At 34.1% G+C, this 19,212-nt stretch overlaps 1 protein-coding gene across 1 annotated transcript; it reads right to left on the bottom strand.

The window, feature by feature from the left end:
* Positions 1 to 5,997: 5,997 nt before the first annotated feature.
* LOC149849157 (Transmembrane amino acid transporter family protein) lies at positions 5,998 to 8,058 on the bottom strand. The gene has a single exon (XM_090013463.1). The coding sequence runs from the start codon at positions 8,026 to 8,028 to the stop codon at positions 6,559 to 6,561; it is 1,470 nt and encodes a 489-aa protein (XP_089869589.1). The 5' UTR covers positions 8,029 to 8,058; the 3' UTR covers positions 5,998 to 6,558.
* Between the last annotated feature and the right edge of the window lie 11,154 nt (positions 8,059 to 19,212).

Raw genomic sequence — 19,212 nt, 5'->3', positions numbered from 1 at the left:
TAAGATAATTAAGCATACATTGAAATTAAATAAATAAGCATGCTAACATCAAATGAAACAAATATGTTTGAACAATTAAAATGCATGTACTTACCATATGCAGAACGATCAACCATTTATGCATGAGTGACTTTATCATTTTTAATTAGATTTTTATTTTTAATGATGCATGCCATGCCTAACTAATGCACATACATGTTAGGTTTTATTTCTTAGCCCCGTGCGTATGACACAAGCTTGAACCTAGATCAGGGCTATGGTGTAGGGGTATTTTCATACAAAAAGGTGCCTTTGACCTGACCAAACACCTTTCACTAAGGATATGGTGATGGACGATAATTCGAGAGAGATTCCCAACACCTTTAATCTCGATGCATCAGATTTCTACTTGTGAGTATCTTCCTCCTACACTGCAGTCTAATGCAGAGGGTTCTAAAATCGTGGGAGGGGAGGAGCAATCCTCCGTGCTCGAAACTTACTTACCCCACAACTTGCCACTCTTCCAACAAATATCTTTTATTTATGATGTTGCATTGTTTTACATCATTATTTAATGTCTTACATGAAATCATAATTGAATCTGTCCAAAAACCCCCGCCTCTTATAGGGCAATGGATGCACTTATAAAGCATTGACATTAAAACATTCATTCATTCATGCTTTTAAACATAAACATGTGAACGGTGAATATCGAAACAATGCATTAGTTATAGGTTCAACGATAATTAAACAAATGTGCATTGCTATTATGACTCATGCATAACCTTATGAAAGGTGTTGATATTGATACACTGCTTGACCGATAGAGCAAAGGACCCAAGTTGTATCTACACAGCTAAGCTCGAGGAGCTCTGGTTTGGATTTGTGGGATACTTGTAACACCCCAAATTTTTTATCTCAGAAAATCATGTATTTTTTTTTGAAATGGTTTTATAAATTGCAGCAAAATCTGAACCAGATAAAATCTTTGGCGTATTACATATCGATTACATCATTTTCAAATAAACATCGAATTTAAAATTTAACATCTATAAATAATTAAATGTCCATTACACTTTGAATGAAATAATAACATAGTCCTTTCAAATTAAATAAATATCAGAGTCTTAAGCACTTGTAAATGCTTGCGATCCAAAACAAGTCCAAAAATGAGAAATGCCTAGCTTAGTCCCCATTGCAACCTCTCACCATCGCATGGTTGTCTATTCACTATCTGAAAACATTAAATAATAATAGGCTCAAACAATTAAGTCATCAGTAGGATAGAGTTATTCAATACACATAAACTAAAATAAACTAAAACAAGCATGCAAGGGTATATTCCAACACTCACACACGTTGATATCAAACAACACATTAAGCTCAAGTATCACAAAATGCTCACACGGTTTCCAATCAATGGCATTTGCATATTTTTTTTAATCAGAAAAAGGTATATATTCTGAAAACATTTAAATATGCGTAAACATTTAATAACGCATGCACTTACCATTGCCAAATTCGAATTATATGCATGAGTGACTTTAACATCTTGAATTAAAGTTTCTTTTTAAATGATGCATGCTATGCCTAACTAAATGCATATTCACTTTACATTTTAGTTCTTTATCCTTGTAAGTACAAACACAGGTAGGAACCTTGATCAAGGCTATGGCACGACGCAGGCAGTGTTTTCAAACAATTGTGGCTTTGGCTTGACTAAAAACCATTCACCAATGCCGAGTGAGGGATGACTAGAGCGAAAGAAGCTCCCAACACCATCATTCTGATGCATTAGACTTTACTCATAAGATTCTGTTCTTCTACGTTGCAGTCTAATGTGGAAGGTTCCCCTGTCTTCGTGGTTGGGGAGGCACAACCTTCCATACTCGAATACGGTATCCACAAATCCAAACTAGTATCACTTATCCTCTCCTTATAAGCATTAATATTTAGTATTACATGTTTAATTCTTTAGTCCATTGATTCCATGCAACACTCTATTCAATCACATTTACACAATTCAACCCTCTTCAGGGCTCATGGATGCACATGCCTTAAATGCGAGACAACACTTATGTGTCAATGCATTTCTTTAACTTTATATTCATTTATGAATATGCACCAGTCATACCAAGTTAAGCATCCACATTCATTTACAATATATGTTTATTTTGTGAAATTTAAAAGTGGCGATAAAGCCTAATTCATGTATAACCATAACCATAACCATTCCATTCCATTCAATCGATACATACTCATTTCATTCAACAATGCATAATCATTTCATTCAATTTGTGTTCCATGTTGAGTACTCAATCCCTGCATAACAATTATTTTAAAGTAGATATATAAAATGGTACGATTTGCAAAAATATATTTGATAGCTGAATAGGAATCACATGTATTGGCTAACTGGGCCTTGAGCCAGTTCAAAATCCTTCAGACCTCAATTTTATCTAACTGTTATAACTATCACAGAGAAGCGTACATTTGTCAAATAGAGCTAAAATTTTGATAGATTGTAGACAATGTTGTCAGCTTTTCGATGCCACAAATTGTTCGTAAAAATTCCTCTGAATGAGGGAGATACGATCAGTTTAGTGTATGCTTGTACTTTTCTGTTCTAACTGTTACGGTTCATTGATCAGTCTGAGAACAAAATTTTACAAAGTAAAATTCTATTGGCTTTCTAATGCAAGAAACTGTTCATAAAAACTCCTCTGGATGAGGAAGATACGAACGTCGATTGGGTGTCAGGCCGAAAATACTTATTAGCGGGCAATATACATTCGGGTGAGCAGAAATAGGCCACCCAAATTCATATTTCTATTTTTTTTCACATGAACTCATTGAATAAAGTCTTAAAAATACAAGCATATGATTTTTATATAATCTATGATAAACAAATCCCATTTTTGCAGTTGTTAGTCTAGAAAATCGATCCATCTTTCCGAACCTTATTTCCACATAAATAATTTTGGTATTTTCACAATTTCAAACATAGAGATGCCTATTTTTCCATGACAAAAATAATAATAACATGAAAAACAACATACCACATGCATAAGAACATTATATCATAAATTCTAACTAAGGTTTATGCAAGAAAATAATAGATTTTTACCCTATTTTAATTCAAATATGATTTTTGTTTATGAAAGCTCATAACACATGGCATACACAATTTTATTCATTTCTTTTTCAAGTAGATCATTCTTTCTAGGGGATGAACCGATTTGTCCCTAAGAAAGTCAGATTAAACCCCCTCTTCACTGATCCGAATCAGTTTTTTTGAAAGCTTTTCTTTTTGATAAATTGATAATTCGAATCCATGAAAAAAATGACTTAACAAAAAACATTTTTTTAGAGGGGTTTTCATCCGAAAACCCTCTCTATTTTAATTTCGACAAATCCAACACCAATCCTATGCATGGGGGGGTTTGGTATAGGATTTTTTTATTATAAATCAAAATAAACTTGTGCCTACGAGTTTCGATTTATGTGTAGAGAATAGAACCCCCTATCTTTTCTGTGAAAATACTCCTTTCAATAAAAAGAAGCGATCCCTCCAAGCGAACCAGCTGTCCACTTCATATGGTGGATACGTCTAGATGATCAGCCCACTCCACCAACGTAAGTAGGTTCACCTCTTGGTTTGCACAAGAGAAAAACCTCAAGAAAGATAAAGAAAATAGAAGGAAGAACGAGCAAGAGGGAGAAGGAGAGGATAGAGAGAAAACACAAACCGATTAGAAAAGGGGCAAATAAGAGGGGGTGTGATCCCCTCCTTCCTTTTTATAACCCAAGAGGATTAAGTCAAGGGCTGGGATAATTTCAAACCTTGATCAAATCTCAAATCCGCTTTCCTTTCTTTTCATTTTATAGTTTCCTTTTCTCCTTTACTAATTTTCTTCTTCTTTTTCTTTTTTCTATATACTAGACTTAGGTTAATTTTATTTCATGTATAATATATAATGTACATTATATTGTAAACTACATAAAATACGCTAATATAGGCTGGTCGACACCCCCATAGTGGGTTTCAACCTTTTCATATTGCTTAGGATCAAGCTTGCTTGCTTAGCAAGCAAGTTTGGCCTTGTCAAGCCTTTTTTTTTTCTTTTCTTTTCCCAATTACACATTCCTTCCTTTTAAATGTCCAACCCTCCCATTCTAAAAAGGTCTAGGTTGGGATGACCCCCCTCTTAGGAGGCCTTTCTTAGCAATTAAGCAAGTTTTGACTTTGAGTTACAAATTTTGGTTTTTGGTAACTTTTAAAAAACCCTTGATTTTAAAGTTTTAACTTTTTTTTTTATTTAAGTCGACAAAACGTTGGGCCTTTAATGCTGAGATCATTCTCCCTTTACCCTCTTTCTTACTAGCCTTGTACTCAAGTACAGGTTATCGAGACAATTAAATTTTATTCAACGCTCATGACATATCATACAAGCATAGTGCTCGTACATCCAATCCATACCGAGAATCACATCAAACCCAACCATATCCAGTACGATGAGGTTGGCAAAGAGGGTTTGCCCTGAGATAATCACCTCTACATTTGGTAAGTGTGAGCGATGGGCCTACCGCTCGAGGGTGTGTTAATTTCCAAAATGATGCATGGTTAGGATAAAGTTATAAATTATTTGAATATACCCTGAATCATGCCTTGATTAAGGATATAGATTTGTGTTAATACCCATAAATTATAGATATCAAAACAATTATTGATTATGCATTTAGTTAGGTATTGCATGCATCACTTAAGCAAGAAAACCTAAATAAAATATGTCTAATTCATAACGGTAAGTACATGCATTATTTAATTGTTCATGCATGATTATAACATTTGCACCTGAATTGACTTGCGACATGTAATTGTATCTTATTTTATGTTTTGAATGAGACAACTGCTTATTTATTTCGTATGTGTGAATGGATGCATATTCTATATATAATTGGTTCTATTCATGCACATTGTGTTATTATATTATCCCACTGAAACTTGACGAGTCTGACCCCACTTATGAACATGTAGGTACTGATTGAGAAGCCTTGTGATGATGGAATGATGCGGCGGTGTTGAGAGCCAATTATTTTCCTTTTTCGAGATTGCATTTTGAAAAGACATTTATTATTTATTTTGGACTTAAATTACCTTGATGTGTATGGAAGGCTAAAATAATTTAAAGAATAAATGTTATTATTTGATTTTGATTCAGTCTTATGGGAATTGAATTACCTGAACTCGCCTAAGGTTTTAACCAAAAGCAAAACAATGTTTTCGTTATTTTAAAAAAAAAAAAAAAATCATGCAATTTTGAGTTAAAATTTTGGGGCATTACATACAGGTGCATCCCACACAACAAATTACAATGCATCATTGTGGGATGGTATTTGTGTTGTCTGAAACAGCTACGTTGCTGTCTATCAAACGCGGGATAGTACTCGGTCTGTCCCCACTCACATCCAGCAAGTCTAACACCCTATGAATTTCACCAAGTTGATAGGACATCACAAGTTCAAGACCCATGGGTGGCATCCCTTGCTACAAGGTACACACTTTTCGACAGGCATGGGGACCTCAAGGGTTTTTACCAACCAAAGGCCAGCTAATGTGGGTCGGTAAAGAGGGGCTTTTCCCTTAGAGTCTTGGACTATCCAAAAAGATAAAGGAAAGGAGCCACTGATATCAAACAAAACCAGTAACAGACTTTAACATTTACGAGCCAGCTACTTTCGGGTTCAAAGTTGAAAGTAATGTTGAAGAAAGAGGAATGAATCAGATTGAAGAAGTTGATATTGAACACAAACAATTTTGGAAGCTGGCTTACATGCCATAAGATTTTAGTGTAAACTATTATATTTCATTCTCTGTTTTTGGAGTTCTCTATCATATTTCAGGGGTAAAGGTTGTGTAGCAATGGAAAAATGGATTTTCCTTCAGTAACACGAGGAAAAATGAGGGTAGACAAGATGGCACCTCACAGGAAAAGAGAAATCTATACGACTCCAAGATAAAGCTATAAATCGTAGTGATTAGCATTTGATTCAAAAAGCCCAAGGGTAAATTAACTTGCATACAGTTGTAATCTAAAACCAGATACAAATTACAAGCACCTACAAATAGGGCGCTTAATAGCAAATCCATCATGCTACTTGTGGATTGAGAATGAACTGTCAATTAACTAAATGATTCTACTCCCAACTCCAACAGCTTCAAATCCTCACGTCGGGCAAGATCAGAACTACGAGCATCAGCTAACCTTCTAAATGCCTGCAGTAATAATCAATGACACCATAGAATCTTCAACAGAGTTCCTTTAAGATGTTTTTATCTCCTAAACTTCGTGTTAAAACTTGATTCGTGCATCATGTGGGCAACCATATCTTGATCTGCTTTATCTGGAAATGTCAGTCACCATTATCCATAATCACTGTTGAAGATCAGCATTTTGCTTTTGAACATCTTAAAGCGGCAGCACGCAGTGCAGGGATCAACAATGAAGCTCCAAGATTAAACCGATGAAACATCCACAGAAAAACCAATCGGTTTCCTGTAAAGAACTTTGAGGTACATCATTTACTTTGCTCATTGATGCTATAAACGTTTCCAACAACTCCCACTACGCTTACTAACAATGCTAACACAAGCATCAACCATGAAAGCAGCTTCTCACCATAGCTCAACATCTCTCCCTGCTTGTTTAACCTTAATGCTATAAGTGATGGAAAAATAAACCCCAAAGAGAGGCCTGTAGTAGCGCCTGTAAACTTAAAAGCAACCCAAATGTTGGGGATCATCGTAGATCCCAAGTAGATCAGTGCCAACAAAACACAAGTCAAGATCAAAGACCTCTTTCTGCTCTCTACCAGAGGAGCAGAACCGTTGAAAACTAAAGAATCTACTGTCTGCCGAAGAGAAAAATGTATCACAGGGAAAACAAGCACCAGGTGGAGGACGTACCCGATTCGAACAATGTAGTTGAGAATTGAACTGTAAGGAACACCAAGATCTTTGTCAAAATTAGTCAGCACATCCGAATCGGTTGCCTGGCCAAACAAAAGATAACCAGAAATTGCGGTCGAAGCATACACTGCAACACACAATACAGTAGTAATCCTCCCAACCTTATTCATCTTCCGAACAGATCTTCCTTCTAACTCGTTGTATATAGGCTGAACGTTGAAATGGCAAACATAGGCGTTCGTCATGATGGGGATAACAACAAGCAAATCAAGAGCAGCTCTCTTAGAGCCGACATCAGGGAACATTCTGGGAGTCTCTGTTCTTCCTTGTAAGATCTTAACAAGGGCGATGACACAAGAAACCACCACGAAAACCACCGCTAAAGCGACGGAGGCCGCCGAACTCAAGCTCAGAGAATCAATCCTTTGCAGAGCACAGAGGGGGGCTAGCACCAAAATCAACACAATGAAGACGATCAGCCTCCTATCATCCCACCACCCCTGCCTTCCCAACAACTGCTCGAAGATCCCTTCGTGCTCAGGAGAACCAGACATCACATCCCCCATGATGATCAAATAAACGATCAAAATGCCCGCATTGTTGATGATTATACAGATCTCAGAGATCACCCTTGCCGAATATCCGCAGGCGAATTGAACGATCTCCCCATAAGAAGACGCCTTCCGAAGAACGGAGAACTTAACCAGAATCTCAATGCTGATCTCAGACAGAGTACCCATCAGAATTATGGACAAGAAACCCAGCACCACCCCCAAAACACTCATCGTCGCCGGAAGTGCCATGATTCCAGCGCCGATGATGGACGTCGCCAAGTTAAAAACGGCACCAAGGACGCCGGATCCGTCCTTGGCTTCGGACGAAATGAGGGGCAAAATATCCAAATCATCATCGCCATCGTCATCATCTTCTTCTTGCAGGAAATTGGATGGTTTGTGGGCATCCAGGAATCTAGAGTTTTCAGGAATCCAAGGCTTCCCGGACGGGTCTTGAGGGGTTAGATCCTGTGATTGGAGTTCTATGGAGACATCTCTGGCCAAAGCAGAATACATGCTTTCCATATTCTGCCTCCCAAAGGGATGGAAATCCTTGCAGATATCTGTCTATGTCTATGAATGATAAAAATGAAATGAAACGAGAAAAGCAACACCGATTGTGTCAGAGGACGACCACACGTTTTGGATTGGGAGAGACAAGAGTGGCCGTTGATTCGCTGCCCCGTTTTCTACGCGTTTCCTAACAAAGTCAACACCCAATCCAGAGAAAGCACGCCACCGTTTTCTATTGTAACGGAAAACAGAAGGGTGTGTTTGATTGACTTGTTCAATATTGGAAGAAACAGTAGAACAGAACCCTCAGAACACATATTCTATGTGTTACGTTTGTTTTGACTGGACAAGAAGTGTTCCTTGTGTCCGGCGTTTGATTTACACTTTTCTGACAATTTGAACACATGGATAATGCATCGGATAACTTTGTTTTGGATCATACAACTCGATTTGCCACACCCTCAATGTTTTAATATGTTAATTAAGGATTTTAACCCCGAATATGGATTTTGGATTGGACCCAAATATCCTAAAAGTTTAAAAATGAGGTAATTTGAGAAAAAATAAGAATTCATATTTTTTATATATAAATACTTTAATCATTATCATATTAGATCTAATTATAAAAGTTTATCAAAAATTATGGATTTTAACCTCGAATATAGATCTCAAACTGGATTAAAGTATAAAAATATTGAAATTTTGGGTAATTTGAGAAAAAAATAAGAATTTATATTTTTTATATACAACTACAAAAACCATAAATAAATCATAAAACCCTAAATTACAAGAAAATAAATCATAAAAAGCCCTAATTAAAACCCTAATCAAAGAAAACCAATCCTAATTAAATAAAAAAACTCTAATAAATTCAATATAAACAACCAAAATTAAAGATATTTGATTCAAAGCCCTAATCAAATTAAATATCAAAAACCCTAATTAAATATATTTCATTCAAAGCACTAATAAAAAAAATCAAAGGAAAAAAACCCTAATCAAACTAAATACAAAAAACCCTAATTAAAAAAAATTGATTCAAAACTTGCTACGATCTAGAGTATAGTAGAAGATCTAGATTCAGTGCTCAAGATCCAAACATCACTTTGAGAATCCTCTAGGGGTCGGCAACACAACGTGAGTCCCAAGTTGGTGATTTGGTAGCAAACATGGCTTCTCTAATTGTTAACAAGTCAAACAGCTAGAGTCAAATTGAAGAGAAGGAGAAGTATGACATGTGTCAAGCCCATAAAACATGACAATTAAGGAGTGGGGTCCACCTAGGAGGTGTGTAATGCTAGAGAGTCCTAGGGGATGTCCCCTAGTTCTAAAAATTAATTAATATTAATTAAGTTGGTTAATTATTAAGGATAAGTCTTTTAGTTGGGTTGTTCTTATAAGAAGTCCTTAGCTAAGAAAGAGTCCTAGTTTAATAGGTTTTTTTATATAATTAAGATTCAACCCAAGCTCTCCTTATATAAGGAGGCCTTGGGGAGTCATATAGAGAATTGATTATTGAATTAAAGTTTCCTCCAAGGCCTAGCCATCCTTCTCTCTCTTTGATCTCACCTGTCATTACGTGTGTGGTGGTGGATCCAGCTTGAGAAAAAGCGCCCAAGCCCTTTACATTTTTCTTTCATAGATTTCAAAAGGCTACACTGCCTAGAAAAGTCATTCAGAAGCTTCTATAGTTGTGGTTCTGTTGTATTGCCCTCTTTGAAGCCTAACTCAAATAACCAGCCCTTTAAACCTCTGATATTAATACCCTAGACTTATAACTAGACCTTAGGTTGCATTATCTTGCTTTTCATAGCCTTAAAACTAAATATGCATTTACCCGATCAACCTGAAAAACCTTGTTTTTACTATTTGAGCATCCCAACCACCGAACGACCTATTTTAGTAACCTCTAACCTCCAAGAGTATAACCTAACCTTGATTGTAAGACTCGTAATTTTTCAATAAAAAATCTGAATAAAACTAAGAGGTATTTTATGTAAAATTATCGTATTAACTCGAAATGTGAAATGTATAAATTTCGCAAAGCCAATTATACTTAGGACGTATATATCCTTAGGGATATATGCTCAAACAATCAAGGAGTCATGACTCACTCAGACAAAATTAGAAAATTTTGCAGAGCCAATCCGCTTCGCCTCGTTGAGATGAAGAAAATGATATATTCATATTTTTTGGCAAAAAATATCGGTGAAACCCCAAAAATTTGCAGGCCCCACAAAAATATCTAGCAAGCCCCACATAAATATCTCATAAAAATATTTGGGGGGGCCCATATAAATATCTCACAAAAATATCTTTTGGGCCCCACAAAAATATCTTATAGAAATATTAAATGGACCCTACAGGGACATTGATGTCATTATGTTACTTTGCCCTTAAGTTTGGATCTTGGATTAGGTGGACTAACTGGATTGAAACCAGACCATATATGGATCCAATATCCATAAAAAATTCCATAAATAGGAGGAGATCCCTCCTTAGAAATCATCCTGCCCTCTCTCTCTACATTTTTTCTCTCTAGCCTGTAACATCTGCGATTTCCTTGATTTTCTTAAATTTTTTTTATTTTTTTGATATTCTTGATTTTCTTGATTTTGAGTTATTGTAAAATTAAGACTTAAGTTATGAAGAATATTACAAGAATAATTATAAAATTTAAAAATATGTGGCTTAAACAAGTGAAAAATGATTTTGCATATACGATTGTATTATGGATCTTAGATTGAATTAGGTTCGGATTCAAACCTGAGTTGGATGTAGTGTTGTTTTGGATTTGGTGTTTGAATATGATTCTTTTTGGTGTTATTTATGTGTTAATCCATATTAAGTCAGAATAAATTAAAAATAATGAAATTCTAAAGGTTTTATAATCTTAAAAAGGGGTTTTACAAAATTGTTTTCTGAGAAACCTAAAGCTGTGATGTTTGATATATTTTTTCCGACCAGTTTCAGAAATAAATCGATAACTCTATGAATATCAGTCCAAAAAATCTAAATAAAATCACTACGATCATCTACACATCTTGATCTTGAATTTAAAATCTTGTTTCACTTATTTTGGATCTGTATTGATATAGATATACCTGTTTTAATAGAGCCCCAATTTCTAGCCCCATTTACAACATGATTTCGACCCATATTTGATAATCGTTGTAAACTCTTATAAAAAATGACTCCAAATATTTTATAAATTTTTTTAAAAAAATTGGGTGAATCTTAATACCTAACATTAGACTGTGTAAAAATGGTTTTGTCAAAAACATTTTACAAAACCTCCAGGAAATACTTTAGTCGGATTAAAATCTTGTAGATTACAAATTCTAGATCAAAACTCTATCAGGATAGGGTTTTGTAAAAGATTTTTAATTATTTTTATATTCATTATTTTTACAAATGGTCTATTTGATAATATTTTTGACAGTTACAGATAACCACAATTAAAATCTCATGATTTTATAAGCATTCTACTATTCTTGACAGATTTTATAAAATAGGATCACCAGAAATTTGAATTTATCTTATAAACTTATACTTATTTTTAATTGCTTAATTAATTAAGAAAATTAGCTAGAATAAACTTGGATTATAACTCATAGGGATCAGCCCTAGAAAGTTTCAGCTGGGATGGAACTCCAAGGAGGGGGAAGCCCCCCTTTGGTGGATTTTTATTATATATAAAAAGAGAGAGTTCTTTCTTATTCTTATTTTAACTCTTTTTTTCTTCTTCTTCTTTATTGGACCTTTTTCAACAGCCATTAGAGCTCTAGAAAGGTTCTAAGATGGGAGAAAAAGGCCGATCTATGGTTAAAAATTCGATTAAGGTAGGTATATCAATCACATAGACACCATTTTTTTTTAAATGCATGAAATATGCGTGGGACGATTTTCAGATCTAAACCAATGGTGGATCAAACCTTGAAACACCTCTCTAAGGTTGATTTTCAATCTAGAGAATATGTTTTTATGGATCTATGTTATTAAAGAATAAAAAAAAGCAAATTTTGAAACAGGACGATTTACGGGCTTGTAAAGAAAAAAATTGATTTGAGGATAGGTTTTTTAATGTTTTTAGTAGATCTTATTGTTCTAGCATGATTAATATATTAATCTTAGTTCATATTGATAAAATATAGGTTATATATTGTTATCATTGCAAAATTTTACTTTTGCAAGTCAAACTGACCTTTAAAAAAGTTTTTGAAAATAACTTGTCTCCATTTTAAAATATGGGAAAATTCCGTAGGATGGGACTCGCCTATCGGTATGAGGTTCAATCATTCCTGGCGCCATAACCAGGGGTAATTGAACCAAGGATCCATCATATGCTTTTCTTTGCTTTGCTCAACTATCTAAATCGGTATTCTATTTCTAAATGCATAAAGAATCAAACATGTGCTATAAACTTTGATTTTTTTTTTACTGAAAACATGATGTATGCTTAGAATATTTTAAAAATTCTTGGAAAATAGGACACTTTGAAAATCGTGAGCCACATTTGGGAAACACTTTTTAAGAAAGAAAACTATTTTAAGAAAATCGATTCTTGAAGAAGGGAAATCCCGATGCTCATGAGAAAATTGATTTCTGAAGAAAACTTAGGTAACTTTGAGAAAATCATGTTTTCTGAGATTGAACTTTGAAATAGATCAAAAGGGATGGGCGTGTGGCCTTGTGAGTTCTTTTCATGATGCAATCTAAACCTAGATGATTCATGAATGTAATTTGTGAAAATATCTTCTGAAGAATTTGAGAGAATCATTTGTAAAAGAATTTTTTGTGCCTTATAGAATGTAAATAAGATAAATTTGCCATATATTCCTGACTATGGTCATGAATATATCTCATTTGATTTTAAAAGAAAAAATATTTGGAAAAACTTTAGAAAATATGCAATGATTTCTGAAGATAGCCTAAGAGTGTAGGTTGTTTGTTGATGATGCATGAAATACATATCATGTTCATACAAAATTCATATATTTTCACACGTTTTAAAGGTTTAGAACCCATGAATGGATGTATTTAGATGCAAAGAGGTCTCGATTCAAATTTCACTCGAATTAGAATTAAAACGAGAAAAATATCGCATTTTTAGGGTTTTGGATTGGATTTTGAGGTAGACTGGATCCAATTCCAACCCAAGAGCTTCAATTTGGATATTGGACTGGACCCAAACCCTAAATATTCATAAACCCATGTACCCAAAGTATTTTTCAATGATATTTTCTGAAAACTCCCTCTTTCTAACTCATTTTGATAGTTAGATGCAAATAAGACATAGTTTAAGCATTTAGTTAAAATTAACTTTCTACTTAGGTGGTTAATAGAATTAAGATAGACTAGAGAGGTATAAAAAGTTAGAAAAAAATAGAATCACACATTTTTGGAGTTTGGAATTGACGTCCCCCCCTCTTTCTCTCTCTTCTCTCTTCCCTCTCCCTCTATCTCTCACACCCCCCCCCTACAAGCGTGTGTTTGTCTCTTCTTCTTCTTCTAAACTCATTTCTTGTATTAGTATTCTTTGATGTACTACTCTTTTACAGGTGTTGCAGACTATGTGGAAGTCTGCCCTAGTGGTGTGTTGTCTACACCAACGTGAGTTGTCGTGCCTCCCCTCTATGCGGCATTCTTCATCTTCTTCTTCAACCTTCTCTTGATCTGGCTTCCATGTGGGTGTAGCAGCAAAAAGAAGGGAACCACAACCATTAAAGAACGTGCTGGGCACGATTTCAAGCTTCATCAACCACTCTATCTCACCCCCTCCCTTGTCGGACGACCCTAGAGACTAGTCTTCATCTTCTTCTTCTCTTCTAGTTAGATTGAGTCAACCCTAGTCGAGTTTATACCCAAATCCAATTTTGTTTTTTTTGTTTTTCTTTACAGTCATGTTCATGTCTGAAAACCATCATTTTCTACATTTTAAGATCGAGCTTTAATCTAAATTAGTGTGTTAATCAATTAGATTTTTTTTAGTTTAGTAAATTATCAAAATCAACTAGATGTGATCTAGCCGGATTTGATGATTTTTAAAGTCTAGTGTTCTGATTTTTAGCTAACAACAGTAAGTTAAAATTGTCATTTTAGTAGTCTTAGGTCGAGTCTTAACCTAGTTTAGTGTGTCAAATCATTTGGTGTATTATGTTTAGGCTAATTGTGAAAATCGGCTAAGGATACCTTAGCCGATTGTATAGTCTTGATAGTTTTTCTTTATTGTGTCGAGTTCTGTTTTTTTTAGTCAGTAGTAGGTTACATAGGTTAACTTAACAGTTTAGAAGCATGTTTAGTCATGGGATTAGTTTAGATTAAATTAGATTTTTATTGGCTTTGTTTTGGTTAGTTAAAAATTAATTTTTCTTATTAATTGTAAAAATTGGTTTTGTATGTTTTAATGGCTATCGTCTTCCTCACAGAGGAAGGCAGCTATTGCTGCAATTCAGAGCTTAGGTTGTTTTTAAAAAGTCATTAGGTTTAGGAAGGTTCATTTGAGTTGTCTAGGTTCAATGCATTTCGAGTTAAGTAAGTTGTATGCTATAATTAGTTCATTTGATTTTCTAATTTCAACTTTTAGCAAGGGTTTACGATTTTTTATGCATCTCCATTTTAATCCTGCATAAATGTTAGTCATTAGTTAGGTTAGACATTATATAGATTAGTTTTAATTAGCTTAGGTTAGTTAAAATTACCATTTCGAATTTTAAATAAGGGGCATTTTTGTTTTTTTTATGCAAATAGCGAGTTTGGCAATTTGTGGGTTGTCTAAATTGTGTGGAATCCAATTGAAGAAAGTCTTTGGCCTGATTCCCAAGTCCAACCAAGAGGATCTTTTCACCTTTTTTAATTTAGGCAACAAGACTCAATTTTCAAATGCTTACCTAAAAACCTTCTTGAACGATTTTAGAAAGAACATCTTATTTCTTTTTCAATTGAAAAACTGTGTGGGCCCATATGAGTTAGCGTTTTTTATTTTGCAAAAGTCAAAGAGATGTTTTAGGTAAGATGGTATATGGGCCCCACCTTAATTCGAGCTGGCTTAATCATGTTTTAACTCCCCTTTTGTTTAACGCTTTTTAGTTAACATAATATTACATAGTGCATTGACAACTTAGGAAAGGGTTGACTTAGGATGTATTGTATTTTATTTTGTTCTTAGCCTTGCATGTTAGTTAGATTAGTGATTAATTGTATTTCATTGCATTTTGAGAATTATTTAGTAAGTAGTAGATTCCACTTAAAGTACGACTCCTATGACATTGCATTTCGATTAACGTAATAAAATAAGTGAATGTGATTTGTTATTCTTTTTGTTATATAGTTGTTTTTATTAATGTGTAGGCTGTTTTAACAGTGGGTTAAGTCGATTGTGATCACATTAGAAAGCATGATCATTAGCTTAGTTTGTCATATCATCTCATAGAGGATCTACTTATTGTTTAGAAAGGTCTTTCATGATAATTTAGTTTTTATTTTCTTGTAGAGTTAATGTAACGTTTAACATAGTTAATTCTATTTTGCTGATATTTAGTTTTATTTAATGTCATTAGATCTGTAAAAATCTGTTTTTGCATGTGTTTTAAGTAGATAGTGCAACATTGAATTCTCTTACGTGAATAGTGCATTGAATTTCAAAACCGTATTTTGCTGCATTTTACACTCATCATTTTATGTGTATTTTTTCTGGGTTTTTTCTGAAAATGTTATTCTATTCTTTTCATTGGTGTGTTAACTATCAACTGACCAAAAATCAGCTCAATTGGAGTTGATTTGGTTTGATTTTTAAGCATTTTTTGAAAACAAGTTTTTAGGGTTTTTTAAATTTTGGGACAAACAATTTTCAAAATTTTAATCAGATTTGAAACGCTTATATTCAGAGCTTACGGATGAATTTTTCAACTCTGTAAAATCTTACAGATTCTTGAATCTGTCAGAAATAGAACAAAAGAAATTTCAGTAAAATCATACTTCATTTTTTCCTCTAAATAGTATATTTTCAAAAATCTGTCAGAATTCAATTTTGTACTATATCAAGAGCAAAATAGTTATTTTGTTAATTATTTAGTTTTTGATAGTTTTTCTTATTTTTATGCATATTAGTGAGTGTATTGCAGTAGTTAACTTAGTTAGAATTAATCTAATTAGTTAGTTTAATTAGATATTATCTTTTTAGTTTATTTTCAGTTTAATTGATATTTACATTTGATAATTAATTTTAGAATTAGTGTTAGTGTAATTTTTAGAATTAATTATTGAATTGTTTACTGACTTTTTATTTTCTGTTTGTTTAGGTTGATAAGTTCAATATAGGTCAAAAGGTGTATTCTTATTAAGAGCGTGAATGCAGCTGTAGTGAAAAGACAAAAATGCCCCTAGAGATATGTAGAAGACTTAGCAACCTGTTTAAGAGTTAATTTTTATTTTTAGTTTGTAACTTAATTAGATTTGTATATAATCATGTTATTGCATATTTGAGATTCCAAGTTATGATCATGTTATTGCATAATTGAGATTCTAAATTATGTTCATGTTATTCATATTGTTTACCTTAGATTTCAAGATATGATATTAAAGCTACATGATGATTTATAAGAAGCTTATGACTGCCCTGTAGCATGTTATGATAGATGTTTTGATTATTTATCATAATGCATATTATGTAATTTCACATACTAGCTCACAAAAGTTTTAACCCTGTTTCATGGGGCACATATGACGAATGATGATGCGATGCGAGAACGCAATGTGCGGCGAAGCCATGATCTATCCTTCCCTAACTAAGTTGTCAATCTTGGAACCAACTATTCGATGTCTAATGAGATGTTTTATTAATATTTGGGGATGTATAACATTTCAAATTATATGTGACTCATGGAATGAAAATTATTTCCTTTGGTTTGTGAGATGGATCTTTATTTCAAATACGTAACTCATTTCAGTAACCCGTTGAGATTGTCCAACTTTTAAAACACAAACTATTTCTGTTGTGCTATTTCAAAAACCAAATTTATGGTTAAAATTCTATATTTTTAAGTTAGAAATTTTGGGGTGTTACAACATTGGTATTAGAGCAAAGTTAGGAAAAATGGTTCAAGGCTCGTCAACATCGACAATCACACTATAAGTTTCACTAAGTTCTAAGTTATTGCTTTATTATATGCCAAACTGCTGTGATTTTATTGATAATGAACTCAATAGCTTACTTGTGTTTAGATGTCTTGGGAAGATAGATGTCACATAATGATAGGGGCATTGCAAGACTTGGCTCAAGGAGTTGATCATCTGAATCAAGTCATTTTAACAGTTCCCTACAACTTACAGACACTCTTACAGGAAGCATAGACCTGTAAGAGGTGCAACATGGACCACGCAAGTTAGATTTGTCTGCGCGAGTTATGTGATTGTATTTATTATGGGAGGAGGAGACATATCATAGACGAATGCCAGTTGAAGAAGAAACATGAGAAGTGGCAAGACAATGCTGAAATGCAAGTGGATGTAATCTCTCAGAATAGCCCAATAGTAATACCACTGATAGTGGAGGATCCAAACCCTATTGTAAGGCCCCAAAATTTCCAACTTAAAAACTTAGAATTTTAACCTTTTTTTTTTTTTGAAATAGCATAGCGGAAATGGTTTGGGTTTTGAAAGAGTGGGACAATTTTGATAGTATTACAAAGATGAGAAATATGTTTGAAACAGAGTTGCATAATCATGAAAACCATTAAATGCATTGTAAATAAAATATGTTATCAAAGTTTATACATCATCAAGGTTTAATCACAATATCCCATAAGAATGAGATAAACAAAAGTTGGTTTCAAGATCAAAACTTAGTTAGGGGGGTTTGGTTAAGGGTCCTGCTGCGCATCCAACTCTTGCACTGCCTCATTCTTCATTACCTGTGCTCCATAACAAACGGGGTCAAACTCTTGCGAGCAGAAAAATAAAATTAAATATCATGCATTATGATAAGGCATCAATATCCACTATGCAGTATGTAACATGCTAGAGTCATATGAAATATAATGATCATGAATTGACAAAAGTAGCAAGATGATAATAAGACAATAATAAGAACATCATGATTTCAACATTATAATCAAATAAATTGCAGCTAGCTATGTCAGTATGTGAGCAATGTTAGTATTAAGTTTCGATAGTCTTACTCCTCTGGGTATGCAGAGGTGGTCATCGCGACAACGAGAGTTACTATGATGTTTATTATGCAAGGGGTGAATTTGTCATAGCTTCTGTTGTCCGGATTCATGTTCCCATGCTGCAACCTCCTAGGATCGAGAGAGATAACCGATTCATGGGCAAATTGGATTGCAATCCCTACTGCTGCAGCATCTAAGGTACACCCTCTGGTGACCGGACCTCCATGCCTCGAGTAACGAAGGTCTGAGGACGCTTTGCTCCTCATTTTTTAAGTCGGTATGACATGTAGTTATAAAACTCTACATGTGACATTTGTCACTCAAGGTGTACCATCTACCCTCTCTTGGTGAACCTATTTGTGAATGGATGACTTGGGCGGTTCAATCTTTATTGTAGGTATTAGTAGTCATGCTCTCGTGTCATACGAGGTTTAAAGGCTCAACAACCCCATACTCCCCACACGGTAGTATGTCATGACAAGGTCTATGCCCAACCCAAATCACGTGACCCCTTGTAAAAGGTACCTTACCAGTGATAGCGAAAACTTCAGATTTAATGTGCGGGAGTTAGTAATAATAGTGAGACTTCATCTCACGGGGTGCAGTTACCCAGATCTCAACAGAGCACTATTGCCATTTGAAATTCATTCTACACACATATGAGATGTTCATCATGCCTCAATGCAACAATAATTAGCATGCTATGTTAAGTGCAACAATATTTCATCTTATAAAGGCATCATGTATGAAAGTATGAATATCAATATCACTGACCTATATACAACATATGCTACTTGTGCATTTCATTTGTTATGTGCACCTTTGCTTGCCTAACCCCTCTTATGTTTGTAGGCATCATACACTATCATATGATATTTGACTTTAATGTATAGACAAACATTTAATTCAAGTATAAGTTGTATGTCTAAGTCAATGCACCTTCGTTATATTTATAAGCACAAGTATGTATGTTTTACATGTAACCCTGTTGTATTGGCCCTTAGGCTTGAGTTCATAGCGTATCTTT

The sequence above is a fragment of the Nuphar pumila genome, chromosome 1 (genome assembly GCF_984573655.1).
Source record: "Nuphar pumila chromosome 1, dmNupPumi1.hap1.1, whole genome shotgun sequence".
Classification (NCBI taxonomy): domain Eukaryota; kingdom Viridiplantae; phylum Streptophyta; class Magnoliopsida; order Nymphaeales; family Nymphaeaceae; genus Nuphar; species Nuphar pumila.
This window is presented reverse-complemented; position numbering and strand designations above follow the sequence as displayed.